This window comes from Apis florea, unplaced genomic scaffold (genome assembly GCF_048593485.1).
Source record: "Apis florea isolate Af1SG1 unplaced genomic scaffold, ASM4859348v1 contig_3696_pilon, whole genome shotgun sequence".
In the NCBI taxonomy this organism is placed as follows: domain Eukaryota; kingdom Metazoa; phylum Arthropoda; class Insecta; order Hymenoptera; family Apidae; genus Apis; species Apis florea.
The window spans coordinates 3,721,019-3,743,992 of NW_028256809.1; the positions used below are offsets into that span (position 1 = coordinate 3,721,019).

Genomic DNA, 22,974 nt, shown 5'->3' on the forward strand with positions numbered 1-22,974 from the left:
GCTACTCGCCGAATTACCGGCCAATGCGGTAGGATAGGACCGACAATTTGTGCGTGAAACTCGATGATGATGTCGTTAAATAAGAATGGAATCCAAACGTCGATACATCGATGACTGAAAATAGAGTGAAATCAGTTGAACTAACTCGTTGAAGTTATGGCGAGATCGACTTCAATTTTTAGAATAGATGTTCTAAAAAATCGAACACTGGAATATTTTTTAAAGTTGGAAGGATCGATTCGTTGGATAAAAATCGGAAAATGGTAATTCGTATTTTATCATTATCGTTTCGGATTAGCTCGATCATATTAACAGCGTGTATAAATGTAGAATGCAGTGGGGTTATTCGTGTATCCATACAGATTCTTGAAAATTTATTTTTCGCGGATACGTATCGTTCCCTGTACGGTATGTAAATGGAATTTGGCTGGGAAATAAAACCGTTATGGTACTGGAAATAGAAAAATAGAGTCGTGCGGGAATTGATTTGCTGTCAGCGGTGATGCTTCGTTTACTTGTTCCCGAAATTGATATTGGATATCGGCGCATACGAAACTAACCGACATATAACCGTGTCTACAAGGAATATTGTACGTCGTAGAAGCTTGGAAATTTTGATAATTAATAGAGAGAGAGAAAAAAGGATTAAATGACGGTAAAAATTCCAATTCCAATTTTAAAAGACGAAACCCCACATCTATGAATATCGCACAATCGCGACGCGTATCATCGTTTACACAAGATTGGCACGAGATCGTTTCCAACTTGCTGTATCGAGGAGGAAAAGAATGCTCTGCTTCGTGTCAGCCAGATAAAAGTTTCGTCCGAGTGTTGGTAAATGGTGGAAGGATTTGAGGACACGCGTGGTGAACCCGTCTCAATGTTACTCTATACTTTATAGGGGTTGGAATAAGTGCGAAGAAAAGTTTCACACTGTCTGCAATGCGACTCTCTCTGGAGAGAACGTCTCCTCGATTACTGTTACATTTTCTCTTTCACAGTATTTACATTAAACTACACTATCCTCCTCCATTTGTTGCATCTGAAGAACACCTCCTCGATTCACATTTTTTTTTTTTTATTCCACTTTAGTTTTTAACGAACGATAATCGTTTGGAAGATAGATACATCAAATTATATGAAACTATACTATCCTCTTTCTTGTTTGTTGCATTTCAATTCGACTTTTTCTTTTTTCATTCGTTTGAAATAAATCTAAATAGAAATGGCAATAACGATCGTGGACGAGATGAAAGGACACGCGTGACGATAATAATTTAGAGGGTGTGTTTCCGTTTCAGACGACGTGCCTAACAGAACTGCCAGACGTGGCGCCGTGCAACGGCACAGTGCGACTGCCACCACCGTGCGAGGATTCGCCAAGCAGCGGTAGCAGCAAAGATCGGAGGGAGGAGAGTCCTCGCAGGAGGTGCCGAGTATTGGCGCCCATCTTGCTCCTAGTCGCGGCTCTCCTCCTCGGTGGGCTTTGTCTACCATTGCTTCTACAATCCGCGCCTGTCACGCATCAGCAGAGGCTGGACGTGATCAGGAGGATCCTCACTGAAGTGCCTCTGATCGACGGGTAAGCTCGTACACCTATATGTCACCTAGATGGCGCGCAAGTCTCGAAATTGGAAATGAATTGGAAGAATAATTTTCCGTTGCATTTATGTCTCTCCTATTCTCGTTCACTTCACTTGCCCTAACTATAATCGATCTGTACCACTGCTTATCCATTCACAATTGAGTTCATTCGTTTGAGTATTCCTCGACTATGGAAAGACCTTTTCATATCGATTAATCGATCGATTATTCACGAAACGGTTTCTTTGGTCCAGGCACAACGATTTGCCCTGGAACGTCAGAAAGTTCGTACACAATCAACTCGGCGAGGTGAATCTGAGCAGCGATCTCGGAAGGGTTGATCCTTGGGCCAGATCAGACTGGAGCCACACGGACATTCCTAGATTACGGGCCGGTCTGGTCGGTGCACAGGTGAGGGTGAGAATAATATAAAATACAAAACAACAGCTTTAACTTCGTTTCGCTTTTTCCCCTCATTTCTAATTACAAGTTTCGAACGCGAGCACCTCCTCCCCGTTTTAAATTACTTCAATCCAAACTTAATTGTTCCGCTGTTTTAAACAAACTTTCCAACAGCGACAACCCCTTGTCAACCCCTAATAGTCCCGCTTCTATTTGAATAACTGTTTTCGACGCGGCCGTTCTCAAAAGACTTTTAATCGAATAGGGCCAATTTATCGATCAGGGCGAATGTTTTAATTTTAACGTAGATTTATAAAAGTAATCGAGATGATTAAAAAGTTAAAAACCTGATTGCCCTTAAAATTTCTAAAATTCTCCCTCCATCTTCTTATTATTTATTACTCGACGAATATCTCGAGGATTCCTTCCTCCTGATCGACCTCGAAACGAAACGAGACGAAACTCGGTTCCCAAAATTATCAATTTGGGAACTCGGCCACCCCTCGATATTTCGCGACCATTTCTAATCATTCGAATTTCGCTCCGGGAATTATATTGGCGGGATTGGTTACCGTTTAATGGCGGCGGGACCCGCAAACTTTCGATCGAAACTATTCGGCCGGTTCGAGAGGGGGGGGGGGGCGGTATCGGTAAATCCCGGCCAAGTTTATGCCTAAACCCTTTGGGGGAGGAGGCGAGGAGGGAGGGGAGGGGAGGAGGGAGTAGTAATCGAAGAGCGCTCAATTAAATTCGAAGAGGAGGACCTGTCGAGTCGTTGGTGGAAGCGGAAATTGTTCGAGGAACATTTGCCGGGGAACACGGAATATTAATGTAACGAATCGTGCGCATAATTAAGATAGTGACAATCGAAAAATCCCCCTCGAATGATCCGCGTTTAATTAAAACGGGCGGGTAAATATCATCCGTCCCCGGATACCGATGAAATAAATTTGATGAAAATATTCTCTGCGATTGAATCTCGCGTTTTCTAATTAATTAGGGAGATGTATCCGTTGTGCAGAAGGAATCAAGTGTAATTGATAATCGTGTTGTTCCTTGTTAAGAGTGTATTGTTACGAAGAAGGAATTTCAATCGAGTTGATGTTGATGATTGATGTGCCAGTCTCGATGGCAAGTGTGAATTAATTTGAGTGGAAAATGTTTGCAATTCAGTGACCGATGGAAACTGATGTTTTTATATTCGAATATATATATATATATATATGATTTTACGTATTTATTACACGTAAGTGAATTACTGGAATCGAGTTTATATAAGTCGTGTAAAAAAAATTTGTTCGAGTTATTATTTAAGAATCAAAAGCATTATTTATTTTTATTTTTCAGATTAATCAAATTCTTCTCTATTATATTAATAATTATATTAATTATATTAATTATATTAATAATTTGTAAAAAATATATTTCACAATGAAAGATTTATCGTAAGAAGAAGGACGATAAACATCTCGATCTTAAAATCGTGACGATACGTGTTACCACGAGCACCCGGTACATCCCTATAAATTACGGATCGGTTGAAACGGGTCAACAAGTGAGCACTAACTCTTATCTGACCCAGAGATCCCGTTCGTTCCTTCCCATCTTGGCAAGATATTGGCAATCGACAGATATGGATAGGGGAGAGAGAGGGGGGGGGGGGGAGAAAAACGATCCTCCACTTGCTGTCCACATTCAATCGGAGCACATATGATGCAACTACTGAAAGACCAATATTTTTAACCGGCCATTAGAGAATTGATTCCTTTGATCTCCCGTAACGAGACGGAGTTTTAATCTGATTCGAGAGGGATATCTGCCTTGGAATCTTCGATTAGCGAATAATATAGAGGGTCTATCTTTGGACGATTGTCGAAAAGTCTGTCGGCGGAACCGACCCCACTTTCTTTCTCTCTTTCGGCTGACTTTTCCACGGTTTTTCCTCTCTCCAAGCACGACGGTTGTTCGCAGATTGGACGGTACGTATCTTCGACGGTCGTGTTATCAGTTATAGGCCTTTGTTCTCGAATTGGCGTGACACGATGGCAATTCGAAATTACGGGCCTTTCTATCGAGTTGGATTGGAAATTGGACAGGCTTGTAATTAATTCTTTGATCTCGATATTTGACATGGGGAGAAAGGGGGAAAAAGAATCGTTTCTTTCGGTTGTGGACAGAGGTTGGTTGTTTATCGAAATTATGAAATTTTGTCTTTGAAAATAATTAAGGAGTGAATATTGGAAAAGAAATATTTGGATGTCCAAGACGGGTAAATGTAATAATTTTCGAAACTGTAATATCGTACAAGAATTCTAAATGCGTCCGACGAAAGAAAGCGGCCCGTGTAATTGACTTCTCCCCTAATTATAAAGTCCGTCAAGGTACATTATCGAGGCAGTATAACTCGCGCAAACCCCCGTTGCAGAAAACCAATTCAATCACACGAATTGAATGCAGACCACTCAATGGATTCACCATTGTAATCATTCCTTTTTCCCTCCCCCTCCATTCCTTTTCTTTTCATTCTTCCTTATCCTGCTTTTTCCTCCAACTATAAAATCCTATTTGCGTATGATTCTATAGAAAATTTTCTCGAATCGGTGTGGTTACTAAGAGACTACTCCTCTCCTTTTCTTTCTTCTTTTTTTTTTTCTTCTTTTTCTTTTACCAATTCAATTTATCATTTTAGATTTATCGTAATAAACGGTGCCATTATTACGGTGAAATTTCCCTTTAATTCTACTTTTCCTTTTAATCCTTTCCTTTTTAAACAAATAAAAGCACGAAATTATTGGCACGAATAATAAAATGAATTCATCGTGAATCGCATGGTTAATCGTGAGACACGATAATTGGGATATTTTACGAAAGAAAAAAGAAAGGAAGAAAGAAAAACGGTATCAAAGAAAATTAAATAACCGAATTATCGAATCGGATAATTTCGATCGTCACGAGATCTTGGTAAAATTTGTGACCGGCCACCCCTTCCCCCTTTTGGCCATTTCTCTCGTTCCATCGAAGCACCCAGGAGGATATTAATGGTCCTCTGAGCGCGTTCCATGACAGAAGCAAGCCAATTTCGATCTGGATCAATGACGACACCATAATCAGCAAAGCCCTCGGCACAGCCATTCACTTAACCCAGACCTGCTGCGGGCAATCGTTGCGCTAATACGCCCGCTACCAATGCCTGCCTACGTCCATTTTCCATCTCTATTCCGCCATCTTCCTCCCCTCTCCCTCTCCCTCATCTCTTTGTACGCGTATTTATCACTCTGTCCCTCTCAGTCTCAGCCCCACTCCACTCGCTTCATCTGATCGCATCTCTGTCGCTCCGATCTTGCGGCGTATACAGGGTGTCTCTTTCGTTTAAACATCGTGAAACATCTTGTTTCTAAGGAAAAGGATAATAACATCCATTTTCTTTCATCCATAATATGAAATAAGCTGCATTAATAACAAGATACCTTCTAATGTGATTCTAATTTTAAATAAGAACGCATAATGTGATGTCTCTTCCTTACGATATATATTTCGAATAAAACGGACACCCTGTACATCGCACTCCATCTTCCTCTCTCTGTCTATTCCACTGGGGCTGCTGAACCGTACTTACGTTTCAGATTAGGTCATAGATTAGATGACGTCGAGCGAGTGTGCACCCTGGGGAACCTGAGTCGTGAACCGAGGAAATTTTGTTAACAAATATATATATATATATATATATATATATTTGCTGGAAAATGATATTTATTCCCTGGTTTTGGAGATAAAGAAATTTATCGAGATATGATCGGGGAAAGTCGTGGTGTAATTAATTTTAAATTTTCTAATACGAAGCAAATGGAGAAAAAATTCGTGCACAACAATAATAATAACGGAAGAATACACGATTTACTACAATTTGGATCCGTCGAATGTCAATGTGATTCTTTCGAGAAACTTTTAAGAAAGTATCTCCGACGATATCAAATGGAAGGAAATTTTTATTCCGCTCGCGAAATGTTTGCCCGGCCCCGAATAGGCGAGGCATTCCAAACGATTAGTCATAATGGTTCGGCCCGCGTAACCCGAGAGGCCACGTACTCATTACGTATTCGGGTTGGGCATTCGAGACTTGGACGAGTTTGCACCAGTGGTGCTATTTAGACTCGAGGAAGGGTTGGTGGACGACGGCTCCCAACGACTCTGCCAGTGTCAATGGGCCGGCAAGCCTTTAAGGAAAACTTTGCCCTTCGATTATCGACGCGATAATTACGCTGCCTTAAGAATTCGAATCGAGGAATATCGTGGTGATTCGAAATTTTGGATCGGTAATAAATTTGGAAACGTTCCATTTCGATCGGATCTTATCGTTTCACCGAGTTTTGATTTTAAAAGGATACACTTTTCAAACGTTTGCAAACATTTGCTGCGAATATCGATCGTGTCCAAGGTTAAGAAGAGGAATATCGCGGTGATTCGAAATTTTGGATCGGTAATAAATTTGGAAACGTTCCATTTCGATCAGATCTTATCACCGAGTTTTGATTTTAAAAGGATACACTTTTCAAACGTTTGCAAACATTTGCTGCGAATATCGATCGTGTCCAAGATTAAGAAGAAGAATATCGTGGTGATTCGAAATTTTGGATCGGTAATAAATTTGGAAACGTTCCATTTCGATCGGATCTTATCGTTTCACCGAGTTTTGATTTTAAAAGGATACACTATTCAAACGTTTGCAAACATTTGTTGCGAATATCGATCGTGTCCAAGCTTATTAAGAATTGGAAATTGATCGTTTCCAGCGTTACATTCCGTCAGAAATCGATGGTGAATCGGCTCGCATCAAAATTCCAACGCCGCGATTCGAGTTTCGAGCGTAATTGCCAGGCTGTAATCAATAGTTTCTAATCACCAGAATTCATACCTGGAACAAACCTGTTTATACACGTGTTGAGAGTCAAAGGAAGGCCGGTTGGAAACGATTCGAGCACGCGGATTGCTAATGAGCAAAGTTCTCCCATCGATGTGTCGATACGTGATAAGGGGGAGGTGTGCAAAATCACCGTAAAATTATCATAAAATTATCGGAGGGAGCGGCGTGTGTGGCGAACGTTTGCATAAACTTTCGCATGCAAATTCGATTTGTAAATTTGACCAGCCGGCGCGTCGTGCGTGGCGCGAAATCTGCGAAACCTCGCAGGCATGAAACGAAACTAATTTTCCGCCCCGTAATAATCTGTTCGCTCGAGCTTCGTTGGCTCGACATTGAAAATAAGAAGGGTGGAGAGGGAGAAGGGAAAAGGAAAGGGGGAAAAAAGGTGAAATTTCATTGTACGAGTGACGAGAAAACCAGATGAAAGAGATGGCACGTGTCGATACGTCAATCACTATTGGAGATCATTGGAATCCGCCCTGCATAACGCGCATCCTCTTTTTGCCTCTTCTGTTCCATCCACAGGAACAGAAGCACCGCTATCATGCACGCTGCTTTCCCTATCCTCTCTCGGTGTGCTGCGACTGACGCGACGCGAACCAAGTCCCGATTAAATTATTCAATTATTACGGCGTATTCCGGCTAAACTATCGAAAACGTCACTCCGTTTAAAGAAAAAAAAAAAAAAAAAAAAATCGTATCGTTATCAAGAGCTGAAATTCTAGCTAAAGATAGCCAAAGAACTCGAGAGTTATCGATCTTTGCCGATCTTTTTCCAAAGAAAGAGGAAAGAGGGGGAAGGGAGAAAGAAAAACTTCCCCTTTCGAATATAAAACCGCCCCCTTCGAAACCTATAAAACCACCACTTTCCCTCTGTGAAAAGTGGAGCGTGGTTAATTGTTTAAACGATTAATCCCTAATAGCGAATCAAAGTTTTACAAGAGGGGAGATGATAAAATGGAGGGTGGGTGGTGGCAGGTGTCGATACGTCAATCGCTTTTGCCGAGGTTACGGAAGAGTCGAGCTTCGCGAAACGTTACTTCCGCACATGCACCCTCTCTCTCTCTCTCTCTCTCTCTCTGCTTATCGTCATTCACGTTGGTGAGACGGTTGTTGTTACGAGAGGGGATATAATCGCGATGCGTCCATTTATAGTAGGCGCTGTCATAATTAGGTCATGCGCAGCCATTTTCAAACGGTAAACGCACTACTACTTAACGAGTGGATTTCATTCGGTTCTTTGTTTGAACGAGACTTCCCCCCTCTCCTGGTGTTGGTTACAAGCAAAGAGAACGCTTACGCAACGGGGAGGAAGATCCTTTCGTGCAGACTGGATGGATGAAATTTCGTTCCTTCTCAAAAGAGATGGAACACCAATCCTTCGATATGAATAAAAATTCTGAAGAACTTCGTAGGCTCGTCACAGAAATGTATTTGATTCGAGCGATTTTCTTACGAACGATTGCAATAATGAACGTATTCGGTTTACTTTTGAATTTGGATTTTTCCATGGAATAATGGCAGCCGCGATCATTTTCCTTTGGAGGAAAATTAATCGGGGTCTGTTCCGGCCCATTTTTCTCGTGTAAGAAATGGTTCGACGAGGAATTCAACGAGCGCTAATAACGAGAGGTGTGTTTTATTGCACGCCGCTCATGAGAAGTATTGATTGGGCCGTTCGCCAAAAGCTTAATTTCCCAGCTCCACGATATGGATCACTTGCTCCATATTTTTGATTTTTAAGATGTGGAAATGGTAATTTAACGAGGCAAAGATAAACAAGCAATTTGAAAGGCTTGCATATATAACTTTGTAAGAAAAATATTCATCTTTTGAATATTTCTTTCCATTATTTTAGATTTTTGTATATTCAAAATGTACAATTTATTTAGGAATAATAAGCTTCGACAAATGCGAATAGCAATTTATCGACTCTTTTATCATAAAAATATAAATTTCACTATAGAAATTATATTCAAAATTCACTTTTCTTTTACATAGGTAAAAATTACATGGCTAAAAGAAGAGAGAAACAATTGCCAATTAATAATATTCGTCGAATCAAAGTTTTAATCGATGTTACATTCAACGATAATCTTATTAAAAATTCATCTTCGCAATAACGAATATTAAAACAGAAACATAAAAAATTAAAAGAAAAGGACTGACCCGTTGTTCGCAAAATTATCTCTTCCTCCTTTGCAAATCCTGTTTCGCGGATCGAATGAGAAGAACGAGAGGACAGGTCTCAGATTGGTGAGAGTGAAAGAAAGAAAACCCTCTTTTTCCAACCAACCACGCATCTCGCAACGATGTTTGCGAGTGCCGAAGGAAAACAAACAGTTGAAAATGAAGTAACGCAACCGCGGAGAAGTTTGCAAACGCTCGCTATTCTATTCTCACGCGTGCATATACGTATAGGCGGAGATAAGAGATGGATGCGTCTTTGAATTACGAATGATCCGTCTGGGAAGTTGGAGGCGGGCAAAGTTGCCGCGAAACGAAATTTCATCCCAAGTGGAAAACATCCGCGGCGGTTAAGATCCGCGTCTCAAATTTTTCACCGGCTTCCCCGATTTTAATAAATCTCTGGGGATATTTGTTACGCGAGCAACGTGCACCTCGGATTTCGTTTCTCAGAAGAGAACGAGGATCACGTTCACGAGTCGATATTTTTTATTATTTTTGTCGAAGCAGATTTTCCAAGAATATTCCGATACGTGGAACGGATGGAATTATCGCGAAAACGTGAAATTGTCGTTGAGCGAGAGTTGAAGTTTAATTAATGGATAAAAATTAAGTGAAACAATTTTCGGATAGTTGATGATGGAAATCTTCGATCACGCGCAACAATTTTCCATAAATCGGTGGAAATAATTGAGGATTGATTCGAAGGAAGTTGAGGAAATCCTCGATCACGCGTGTGTATATATGTTTGAATTAATTTCATCGTCCACAAGTTGTACAAGTATCAGAATCGTGAGTTTGGATCGATACCGAGTCTGATGATCGCCGAGTTAAACGGCGCAGTTAAACGGCGCGTGGAAAATGAACTCGTTTTCGGTTGATATTATGGAAATGTATAGCTACGGAAGAAAGTCTGTCTGTCTGGAAACTTGGATGGTGCGTTGTAATTAAGAAGGTGCGAGCGAAGTAATGAAACGGCGCGGGGCGAAGTTCGAGTCAAAGAGTCTTTGAGAATTCGAGTTTAATGATGTATTTCAACTTGTTGGGATATCATCCGTTTAATTTAGCCAATTATCACGACTTCGTCCCTTTATACAAACAAGCTTTTTACTACTTTAAGAATATAATTAAAGGATCCGTCGTTGCAACAACGCTGAGAACGATTCGATCTTTCTCGAGAAATTTTAAAAGCAGTTTTTCCGATTCGAAAATTCCTCCGTCCCTAATTGTTTCCTCCTCGAAATTTCCAGGGGTGGAGTAACGAGGGGAACTTGGAGGTGGAGGAAAAACCCGAACGATCGAAATTGCTCGCGAATCAAATTCATCCGCCGAGAGTCACGCGCGCGAAGATAGCCAGAATGCAATACGCGAGCTGTCTGGATACTTGGAAATGAATATCTACGCGCGTTCCACGTGATAAAGTGTATGGAAACCGTAGTTATGCGGAAAGGCTAACCGGAATTCGTAAATGCGCTCTGCAGAAAGTTATTTCAGCAATTAACAACAGACCGCACGCCGTATCGAAGATTCATTTCGAGCAGACCGAGGATAAATGCATCCCTCCCCCTCCCTTCCTCCTCTCCCCTCCTCTGTTCATTTTCCCAAACGTACCCAATTTGCGAGAACAGGTTCATTAAAACTACGTCTAAACTGTATCGATCGTCTCCGTCGTTTTCCAAATTTACGGATCAAATTTTTCTTCCTCTCCATCTCACTTAACGTAGTTGGAACAGCTACGATAATCGTCCTGACAAAAAAATTTTGTTACGAATATTTTCAAAATTCTCGTACTCTCATGCAACCCAAAGAACATCTTTAAGCATCTTTCTAAAATTTAAAACAACGTCGTAGATTTCGAGTTACGAGATGCAGAAAGTATCTCAAACAAGATCCACAAGTTGTACACAGTGAATAAATAACACTGGTGAGTTAACAATCATAATTCTAGGGAAATTTTTTTTTCTCACCAGGATATCCTTCATTCCCCTTTCGATCGGTTGTATCGTCTTTCCTCCCTCTCTTTGACCCGAGTTTCGCTGATAAATCGACGAGGCGGTTCCTCGGGTCCAACGGAGGGGAGCTTTAAATTTTCTCGTCGTTCCTATGACAATGGTGAAGAAAAGGAAGATAGGTGGAAAAAGCTTAAACGAGACAAACACCTAGATGCAAATTATTCGACTGTAAGATTCGAAGATTGTTCGTGTAAGAATCCAATAATGAAAAATCTTGGTCATCGAATTCATCGATCGTGCTTCTGGCTTTAAGAAAAAAATATAAAAAAGTATAATATCTATTCAATTTTTTATCGTTCGGAAGAGAAAACAACGTGGAATCATTTCTTCGCCGCGTGATTGAATCTCGATAAGATAATCTCTTGTATATTACTTTCGCCATTTTCCCTCGTCTCGTTTCGAACACTCGAAGCTATGAAGAGTAGAAAAAAGAAGGGGGAAAAAAGGAACCCAACCAAAGAGGAAGGAAAAACCCGGATCTGAAATTCCGATTGCGTTTCTCATTCGAGGGGGAGGAAAGGCAGAAAGGAGGAGGAGGAGGAAAGCCTCCTCCTCTCCCTCTCCTGTCTCTGCTATTGGCGATTTGTAATTTGATTATCGAGGCGCAATTCCTCCATTGTCATCGGCCTGTGACCGCCTATACTCCCTGCGAATTCAATTTTTTAGTTTCTTCCTAGAAGGGAAGTGCACAGTGGCGCGGCACGAATAAATATTAAAACTCGATAAGGCACCACTTCGCCCATTCCTTCGTTTGAATATTGACTTTGACGTCTAACAAGGCAGGGTTACGTGGAAACTAGTCGGAAAAGTGCGCGTAAATTCGATATCGAACGCGAGAGAGAAGGGAAAGGAGAATCCCCTTCTTGTTGTCTTCTAAACCTGTAAATTTATTTCAGTTTGTTTAAAGGAAGGAAGAAGAAAAGAATAGAACTAACGAATAGAAATCCCTTTTCTGAAGTGAGTTCCTTCTTTTTACAAGACACCGTTTCAAGATTGCATTTGTGAATATTTGAATATTCAATATTACAATATTATTCGATTAATTTATTAGCGAGACTTGGAGATAAGATTACTTTATTTTATAATTATTTTTATGGGAATATTTATTATCACTTTGTTACTTGTTGAATAATCGTGTTCTCTTATTGTTTAATTTTTAGGTAGCAAAAATATTATAAATGGGCTTTAAAGTCTTGCTTCATCCCAGTTTTACCTTCCCTTGCTTTATTACAACTAGCTTCTAAAAAGAAAGAGCACGTTCAAAGTCCCTTTTCTGTAGTTCCTTTTCTTTGCTTGATTTATATTTTTATGCAAAAATTCGAGATGCAAGAAAGCAATCCGAATATTGTTCAATTTCAATGGACTTGGAAAAAAGAAAAAAATAAAACATTTCGAATGAAATAAAATCTATCCATCGTTCGATCTACGTGTGTTTTTATTTTCAAAGCTTTTTTGTTCCAATTTCCATTCCAGAAATGTATATATATTTAATTCTCATAAATTTCGTGAGATAAAATAACGTTTCCAAAACGTAACATACCAGTAACATGCATGCATGAAAATTGGGATTTCACAGATACGTACTATGGACAAAGTGAGCGAGTAATGGTTACACGACAGTATTCGTGGAACGAGGAATCATGAGCGTGGCCAACGTATATACCTCGAAATTTCGAGTGAAAAATTGAGAACGAGGCGTAAAGAATGTTTAATCAACTCTCGTTATCACATCGTATCCCCAATACGATCCTCGAGAAAGATTTTCAATTTTAAAAACCAATTTCGCGTCGAAAGATTCTAATCGCTGTGTTCGATAAATTCTAAAATTTCACGATACAATCAAACTTGTCCTCTCCACCTCTCATAAAGGTGAACGAAAGAACGATAAAGAAAATTGAATAATAACGGTATAAAATAACCGGAAGGAGGGACAAGACAATTAAGTAGAAGAAGAAAAGCGACAGCGTTGAAATATAAGGAAGGCAAGTGTGGGGAAAAGGTCTAAAGCCGAGAGGTCATCCGATAATCCAATTGAGCACTTTCCCATGGAAACGACGTCTCTAAGGTTTCCCTTCGAGGAATCACTTTCACGCCGATAAATCGATCCAACTTGCTTGAAAATGAATCCATACCGTATTAACGGCAACGATGGGTCAACGAGGAGGGGGGGGGGGGGGGAGAGGATCCTCCTAACTTATACCTCGCTAAAACTTTCCTTCCTCTGTTCACGAGTGTCTGCGTGCAGATAAAAGCCCACACCCTTCCCGGAAGGGAATCGGAAGGAGAGGTGGGGAGGAACCATTTCCTTGACCCCGATTCTGGTGGAAACTGGTTTGGAACACTTTGCCCAACTGAAGAAATGAACGTTAAGAAACGGCCGCTCTCAGGATCCATTATTTCATTAATGATGCAAATATCGGATATATACAATATCGTTTCGTACCGAAGAATCGATGGACTGGAAATTTGTGCTCTTAAAGATAGATCGTTTGAGGAGAAGAGAAAATTGAACGTAATTTCTTCATAGAATTATTTAATTCTTCGGCAATATAAATAAAAAATAAGGCTTGTTAAAACAAGCATGATCCACGAATAAATCGGATATACCCATCATGCTTGTACGCCCGCGAAATTCAAACTTTTATCAATTACGAAGATTAGAAGAATTGAAATTTTCAATCGATGAAAATCGAAAATTATTACGAAAAAAATAACTTTGAGATCTTTTACTTTGGAAGAGGTAGAAGAACAAGTATGAATTTGTTCCCACCCTTGCGAGAGGGTAACAGAAATTGGGGGAGCGATATGTTTTACGGCTTCTGAGGGGAGGATTCGATACGAACTGGTTTCTTGAAGGATCGTTTTCCTTCCCTCCGTGGTTTATGCCTCTGCCTCTCTATTCGACCATCGATAATAATGAGTTGACACCGTGCTACAGACGTAACGTCAAATACTAGTGGACATTATCGGTAATTGGTTTTTGTTGATGCACGTTACACGTTGAAAATTCCTAAGTTAGATGTTCGACAATTTTTTTTTATCTATAATATAAATATTACAAGCTATTTTCCGTTTCAATCCCGATAGACAAGCAAATAGAAACTTGCTTGTCCGCAAAAATGTGAGAGCAGACTATTTTTTAAAAGAGAAAAGGTTAAATATACGAGATGGGTTGACGAAAGGTCGGTCCAAGTTTTCCCTCGAAAGAATATTATTTATTCGAGATATATTCGAGAATAGTTTTATCGAAGAAGATGTGGAACAAGAGGAAGAATATTTGTAATTGATTTTCAAAAATTGATCTCGAATTAAACTATTGATGCAATTGTCAAAAGCTTTTAATTGCGAACGTTACAGTCTGACAATTGCTTGCTATTTCTCTGTAATTGCCCGTATTCAATTATTAATTACCGCGTACATTTTTCCGCGACACAGATAATTTGCAACACATTTTCTTCCATCGCGATAAATGCCTCTCCCCTCCCCCCCGACAATTTCCCAACAATTACGTTTTTCACGTGTGAAAACAAATTGCGCTGTATTTTATTTGGTATCTAACTTTAGAAATTCGCAGCATATGTAAAAAAAATTGTGCAAAAAGAATTGATTGCGTAAAAAAATCAATTTTTGTATCCGCAAGAAAGATGTTCTAAAAAAATTCTTAACCTTTCTTCTTCTAATTTCTACGCGAAACGTTTTCATCCCTTGTAGCATAATTTTTACAAATCCTATCCTCCCATATCTTCTCGTTCATTCGATGAACGAATAACTTTCTTTCTGATCTGAATCGAATCACGAGACTACAACTAATCTCGAGTAATAAAAGACTTCATTCAAGGATCACCATTTTCCTTCCAATTTCATTCAAACGCCCAATTAAATTTCATTTAATCTAATTTCTTCACTCCATCCACTTTGTTAAAAGTATACGACTTATTCTGCGCTAACCATTTTCAATCCCCTTATATTAACTCGCGGTTCCCCACTCCTCCTCCCCCGCGTTACGAAACTTTTCCACCAATGGTTTGCTCGAAGGTGCCAGTGAGGAGAGTGGCGAGTGACCAAATTCTGCGTCACGAGCACTTTTCGCGGTTTCTCTTCGCTTTCTTTCGAGTTTTCTCATCGGGGGGGGATTCGAGGATGGGGAATTCGAGTTTTCCCCTCCCTTGTTTCCTCGAGCTTTTATCCGTGCCGAAGTTGGACGATGCAGATTTCCTCCCCGTGTTAATGCACTTTCGATGCCCTCTCGAGTTTGTTTCGATCGATCCGGGGAAAGGAAAGTTTGCTCGAAAGGAAGAATAGAATAATATAATGCGTGTGTGTATATATGGGTGAGACGAAGAAATTTGAAATCGTACGATTATTTTGGGAAAGGAAATTCTTTTTTTTGGACGATATAAGAAATAAATTAAAAGTAATGCTAATATGCGCGTGTTCAATTTCTCAAAGATTCAGCGGCTGGACGAAACTTGAAATCGAAATCCGGGTTTTCGATTTAAATAATAGAAATAACGGGAAAAAAAGAAATCCTCTTTCGAACAATTCAATTTCCATGTAAGGAAAGAAGAAATTTCTCATTTCCAGCCACCAAGCTTAGTTGATCTCCTTCCAGCTTAAACTTGGAGAGAATCGAAAAGCTGGAAAGTCAATAAAAGTGCCGGTCACGGGAAGCTGATAACAGAGAAAATGCTTGAACGTCGATAAATATCCCGCGAAAATTATCCTGTTTACCGAGTTGGAGGATCTTTGGTCCGTAGGAAAAACAAACGAAAACAGAAGTCGAATTCTTCGTTCTAATATCGATTTCTTCCCAAACGAAAAAAGGAAAAAAGGAGCGAGAAAAGAGCGAGATGAAGATCGTCGAAAATACGAATTGAATCTCAAAAGTTTCATCTAACGGCTCATTTTTCTTTGTTAAAATACACAATTTATTTTCTCACAATAATTACAAAGTTATGATCAATTTATTGCGATTGTCAAATTTCGTCAATTTGACGATCCTTCGACGATGATCGATCACTATAGTTGCTCTCATCTCCTCGGAATCATTATTCCATTATTTCACGGCCGAGTTGCCTGTGTAAAACCTCGAGCCAAGAAGGCAAGAGAGTCATTTTCTCGATGGCGAAACTGTTCTTCTTCGGGGGATGATGAGAGAGGGGACGAAGAAAGAAGGTAGAATAAGAAATGGGAGGAGGGGAAATATATACACGTACAAAGAAAGGCATCGTCGCGTGTAAACGTGTCTTTTCGAGAGGTGTGCGCGTCGTCTCTCGCCCCTATTCTTATATAAAAGATTTCGTTATGGCGTAAATAACCGCCATTATTACAGTCTTGGTATCGTTATCAAAGGAACTTTTCATTCTGTTGGTTATCGCTGGCTGAGAAATGAGATCGGGTTAAGAGGCCTCCTTAAGAGAATATTAATCCTTTTGTGCGATTTTTTTTCCCTTTTTCATTTTTTTTTTTTTTGTTCGACTGAAAACTTTGCTTCGAAATTGTTTCAAATTTCCAGATTTGAAGCATTCTTCGGATCGAATTATTACGAACCCCCCTTTCAGGATTTAATTCGGAAAGTTTCTAAATTCTAACGTAGGAAATTAATTAATTCTCACATATTTTTTTACTTCCAGATATCGAACGATATAATCGTAATCGTAACGATTCATGGACGATAATATGAACGATCGATCGTCGATCACAAACTGAAAAATTTCGCAAACTTTACACGTTGCTAATTTCACGGAGAACACGGAAAAAGGAAGAAAGAATCGGGCATTCGCGTGGCTCGCTCGCGTTTAATTAACACGACCAAGGAGAAAACTTTCGAGCCGGGGAAGGGTAATTGAATCAACAAGATTTTTCCCCTCCCTCCATCCCTCCTTTCTATGACTATGACAGTTGAAATTGCTTTCCTCGACTCAAATGTGGTGAAAACTCGCGTGGACCGCGCGCGATGAAAATCGAGAAGAATTTTAATTGCCCTTTCTTTTTTCGCGGCTTGGCCAATTGTTCCCGAAACTCGTTCAACTTCGTTGGACATCGTCTCGGATCTTTTTTTTATTTTTATCGCTCCGCGGTTAGATATTTTTCTTCGAAATTTCTCCGTTTCGATCGTATTCTCCTCTTTCCTCCTCCTCCTCCTCCTCTTTTTTTCATCCCTCTGCGCGCCTCCTCCCCCTGTTTTTATCGCAGAAAGCGATATTTCCCGAACACGATGGTTTCGTGTTTCGAATAAAATACGCGAGCCGAGCTCGGTCGGTATTATCTGCCTCTCTTCTGGAAGAACGCACGTCTCTTTCCGGTCGGACGGCTTTATCTCCTGTCCGTACGCTTATTAACCGCCATTTCCACTATCCTGTGTGTACGCTACTTAACTGTGCCGGGTGTCACACAGAAGGAAGATAGAGCCGTCGACCGAGTTGGAGGTTGGCTCGGTCGGTCGGGAAGTTAACTCGATCGGTTAACGATCGGTTGCCGATCTCGCTTTATCTTTATCGCGCGAGCAAGGAAATTTATTTGTTGCGATGATTGGAAAGTAGATTCGAAAGGGTGTTTTGGATTAATATGTTGATTAATTTTGTTCGATATCGATCGATACGCGTGGAAAATTTACGAGAATAGAATAAAAAAGAAATCTTCGCCTCGCTCGGGGGCAGGCAAATTCCGAAACGAAATTTTTCATTTTCGACCGTGTACACGTCGTTCCCCGGAATATATCCAACGCCTTTTAGCCTGGATCCTGTCATTTTATAGTTGGGAAAATACCCAATTTACCGTGAAAGTTTCAGGCAACGCGGCAACAACTCAATTATTTTCTCTGATGCGGGGGGAGGGGGGGGTGGTGGTGTAAAAAGCCAACCTCGTGTTGAAACGCCGAGTCTCGCGCCGTATTTAATCCATTTTTCGAGTGAAGGGGTGAAGGTGCGAGAGGTTTGGAGGAACCGTGGTTTTCCTTGGTTTCTCGAATTGAGGGCCCCCCTCCTCGAAAGAAGGAAATTCGAGAGAGATTAATAACGCTCGTGATGTTAAAAAATAAAAATCGAGCAGATGTAAAACAAGTTGCTTGGCTTGAGATCGATTTAAATCAACAGAGATGTGCACGTCGGTTATAAGCTCGAACGAATCTTCGTGTGTAAACCTGTATTTCCATCCTTCCATTATCCTTCCTCCCCGTTTATTACACCCAACTTTGCCTACTTTGTTTAAATCGTATCGCGTTAAAACTGCATTAACGTTATAATTGCGATCGATTTACGGTTGAAACGGAGAAAATAATGTTTTAAACGATGTGGAGCAGTTGGAAAGTAATTTAATTCTTTTACTTTTATTAGTTATTCAATGCTTGATAACCTGCATCGTTTCAAATTCATTTTTTGACGACGCTTTTTAAAAAGCATCCACGAAAATTCTGTCTCTTTATCATCAATAAAGAGAGCACGCGACTTGAGAAAAAAATATGGATCCAAAAGTGAAATTTCTTCACAGCCTACCTTCGTGAACGATCTTTCATCGATTCCTTTCGCCGAATCGAGTCAAATTTTTGCGACCGAATACACGAAACAAGATTCAAAGAGATCCAAAGAGAGGGGAGGCGATGGGATGATCGGTGGCAATCGTTCGATCATCGATTCCTCTTTGTCCGAAAATTGTTTCCGTGGGAATTTCAACGTTGCGCGATTAGTATGATAACGTTGACGTCACGGCAGCCCCCTCCGTGAGAATTAGGGATGCCAATCGGGTTAGGGCGAAATTCAATATTTACACTGGCAGAGAAACTCGGCGGTAATCAGACCGCCGAGTAATTGGTAACGTTCCCTTCTCAAAGGAATGCGCGGCTCACCTTGTCTCCTCGAAAATCGCCCCTGGACAACTTTCTATTCGTCCCAGAATAGACAACATGTTTCACGACGTGAAAACGATGACTCCTGTTGCGTTTATAAATTATGTAATATTATATAATAATTTTCGAAACACATTATTCGACGAATACATAAATTTTCTAGGTTAGGTAGAATTTCAGAGAATGAATTAGGTTTAAGTGACGCGTTTACATTCCAATTATAAACTATTCTAACACTTTCGATCCTCGAAATGGATGGATTATCATTAAGCTGATTAACTATCCGTGAATAATTATTATTTTCAAAATAGAATAGAGGGGGGAGTGGTAATTCGCATAGGTGTTAATTAACCGGTCTATCTCGTCCATTGCCAAGTGTTCTCAAGTGTTGTTGTGATTACGAACGTATTACTGGCGCTACAATCGGCGGTTAATTAGCATCACGCGATAATCATCGAAAGCGCGATGAATATATTGATGAGATCATTCGTTTTGATCGCGTGGAAAAATCCTCGATCGGAACAAATTGGAAGAGGAAATATCTAACTAAGAATGTTTATCGTGCGATTGCGGTTTAATTTGAAAAAGAATAAAAAATTCCATTGCTAAATTAATATACCGTGTAACGATTACATTACGATATGATATAATCTTGTTGATACGGTTCACGGTATTAAACTAACCGAAGCGTAAAAAGCATCTACTTTCTGTCTGAGCGGAACGTATGATTATCGAGGCGAGCAAGGATAAGCGTATGCATCGATCGTACTCGAAGATAATCACGAATCTAATTTTGTAATTTAAAGAATTCGAGGTGCTTAACAGCGCTTGAAAATGATAATATCGGATTACGAATTACGAATAGTATTCTTACGTGAAAGGGAAATATTTGTGAAATATATCCCATAATATTTAACGAAATAAATTGTTCGTGTATAATTTAAAAATCAACAACATCCTTCTCTCAATAAATAAATAAACTCGACTTGAGTTTAACGAGCAACAAGTAATCAAGGTTCAAAGATTTACCGATTAAAGGGATCCGTGCTTTTTGAAACGGAAGATCCAATTAATTGTGTCGAAGAAACAAAGCTTATTTGGAACCGAATAGGCGGGGATAGACTCGTTAAAAGCCATTTCTAACGATTGCTCCGCTTGTTTCTTTTTTTTTTTTTCCAGTTTTGGTCCGCCTACGTTCCATGCGGCGCGGCACAGTTGAACGCGGTTCAACTTTCCTTGGAACAGATCGACGTGATCCGCCGCCTCGCCGAGATGAATGCTCAACATTTAACTTTGGTTACCTCCGTAAAAGGTGAGCGTTTCGAACAACTTCGATACGGTTTTTTTCAATTGCAAACCATTTCGCCCGGAAAATCTGCATTGTGGAAAGTGTGCGTGGTTTCGAATCAAAGTTGAATTTTTATTGGTTTTTACGGTGGATGGTTTGTTTCTTTTTCCCCTCCTCTTTTTTTTTTTTTTTTTTATTCGATCGTCAACAATTTTTCCATTCAATTCTCGTCTGTCGATTTAAAATGTGAATTAATAAAATCGTTTGCGTTATTTTATTAATTTCTCTCTCTCTCTCTCTCTCTCTCTCTCTCTCTCTCTCTCTCTCTCTCTCTCTCTCTCTCTCTCTCTCTCTCTCTCTCTCTCTCTCTCTCTCTCTCTCTCTCTCTCTCTCTCTCTCTCTCTCTCTCTCTCTTTCTCTCTGTTCAAAATCTGTAGTGAATTAGTTTATTGGTACACGTGTGTGTATTCGCAAAGTCCATAAATTGGAAAATTTATTATAGAAAGAAAGAAATTGAATTTTTCGTGTTTGAATAAAATAAAAAGTCTGAAGAATTATATATATATGTAGATATGTGCAAAAGATAATTTCTAATTGTTTTTTGGATCTTCTTTTTTTAGAGGAAATTGAAAAAAAAAAAACAAAATTCTGTTGCAAAGATAATCTATTCGTTTTAAATTTAAATTAAAAGTGAATAGAATCTTTACTTGAACAGAATCGTGAGATAAGGAATATAAAGATGTTACACGATTATTTAATATTACTCGAAATTATATTATTAAAGCTTGAAATTCGTTTCACGGTGTGAACCCTAAGAGATTTAAGATACGTTCGATTCCATCCACGTAAAAAGTATCGTGGAAAGATAAAGTGTACGAAGTGTGTATATATATATATATATAAAGTGTAACTGAAATTTTCTAGAAACGAGATAGTCTCGAGGAAAATTGTAACACGAAAAGATCAAGGTGGTACGTAATGGTTCAGACAATATTTATCAACCATGATTCCCTAAGGTTGCTGTAGACATAAAAGATGCAACTTCATAGCGCTAAGAAACAGAAAAAGGATCGAGACCCGCGTTCCCGTGAACGTACAATGCATTACCACGGATTTCGAAAGATTTATAATTCTCTATTTCACAAAAGTGGAAACTGCATGCGCGCGGGATGTGGAAACTTCGATGCACGCATTGCCTTTTTGTTTCTTTAATCTTCCTTAATTGATTAAAGGAACGATTATTACATTTATGAGAATGTAATACTCTGGATAATGTTAAAAAATTCAAAGAGAAATTTTGTAGAAGAAAGAAAAAGGATAGAACTTTTTTTTTTTAATATACACACGTGCCAATACTGTGATTCATAATTCGATACTAGCGCCACTGTCTATTAACTACTAGGATCCAATATATTCATACACATTTATTTATTTTTCTATTTAATCGTTTATAGTTTTTATGGATTTAAAGTTTCTTAATAATTGGTAAAAATCTTGGTAAACAAAGTGCAATTATGTCGAAGGGATCGTTATTGTGATCAGTGTAAATTAATAATTTCGAGGATTGTAACAACAATCAATAGTGGGGAATTTTCAAGTTTAAGGCATTGCTACTTGTCCCATTGATAATTAGATTGCTTAGAATCGTGTACCAACTGTGAATAACAATGGATGCAACAGAAACGACAGAAACTAGGAAGAAAGTTTGCTCTCGAGGAAACTCGAGAGGAGGGGACAAAGGAGATCTGGTATTAATTGCTCGAGCAAGTATCATTCAAGAGAAAAGTAATTATTGGTTCCAACTTTGTGACACCGTTTCATGATTCCTAGCTTTACCGACAGTTGGGAAAAATGTTTGCTTATCGGCGGTTACTTGGTAATCGATAAAATTGCCTTCGTTTCTTTTACGCTTTTTTTATTTCCTTCTTCGATAATAAAATGAAATTTGACTCTGAGAAATTCGAAATCTATTTCAAAAGAATACGTCGGAAGCAAGTAGAAATAAGAGGACTCGAGATATTTGAGCGTTCTGGCCAAGAAATTTGGAATTTTGGCTTAAGATTCTCTCTCTATTATTATATCTCAACATTCGTAGAAGGCTATGCTGACGTCACAAGCGATTCCTTCCTTTTACTCGAGATGTAAAATGAAGAAAAAATATTATTGCTGTTCAATAATTTAATTAATCAATAAAAATATCAATCAAAGAAATCTTCCTTACATTTAGAAAACAACAACTCATTTAACAAAAAAAAAAAAAACACCCAATAACGGAATAAACTTTTCATCAAACTCACTGAAATTCATAATTCCAATCTCATATTCAATTTCATGAGAAAGAAACCGATTCTGACACGTTCCCTCGAATGGATATCAATTTGAATAATAACAGAAACGTTGTATTAAACGTTCGAACAACAAAAGAACAACTCGCTGTCAAGAAAATTATATCCACGATGCTCCCTCGCGTGCTTGCATCAATCTATCCGGTTAAAATTCCAATCCCGTCAAAGTCGTAAAGTCATTATTCGAGCAAGTTTTATTTAATTCCCCATATTTCTCGGCTTACGTATTCTCACCAGAATACGAAAAAGGCCCGAAAAGACAAGTGAAAAGTTTCTGCTCGCGACCTCGATTCGGTTGGCGAGAGTTTCTTCGGCTTATGAAAATGGCTGACAGCAGCTTTCCAACGCGGGTTACTTGTCGCCCAAACTTTCACAAGCCCCCCTCTCGCAGG

At 39.3% G+C, this 22,974-nt stretch overlaps 1 protein-coding gene and 1 long non-coding RNA gene across 4 annotated transcripts in view; one reads left to right on the top strand and one right to left on the bottom strand.

Moving 5' to 3' along the window:
* LOC105736597 (uncharacterized) overlaps positions 1–22,974 on the bottom strand; it is a 252,618-nt gene that overhangs the window by 174,080 nt on the left and 55,564 nt on the right. The window lies entirely within an intron of this gene.
* Positions 1–22,974, top strand: part of LOC100864684 (dipeptidase 1) — a 200,607-nt gene that overhangs the window by 144,928 nt on the left and 32,705 nt on the right. For both annotated transcript variants that reach the window (XM_086914583.1, XM_086914584.1), the window contains 3 exons: positions 1,302–1,582; positions 1,839–1,995; positions 20,129–20,261. In XM_086914583.1, coding sequence (XP_086770709.1) covers positions 1,302–1,582; positions 1,839–1,995; positions 20,129–20,261 — 571 coding nt within the window. The remainder of the gene's footprint in view (positions 1–1,301; positions 1,583–1,838; positions 1,996–20,128; positions 20,262–22,974) is intronic.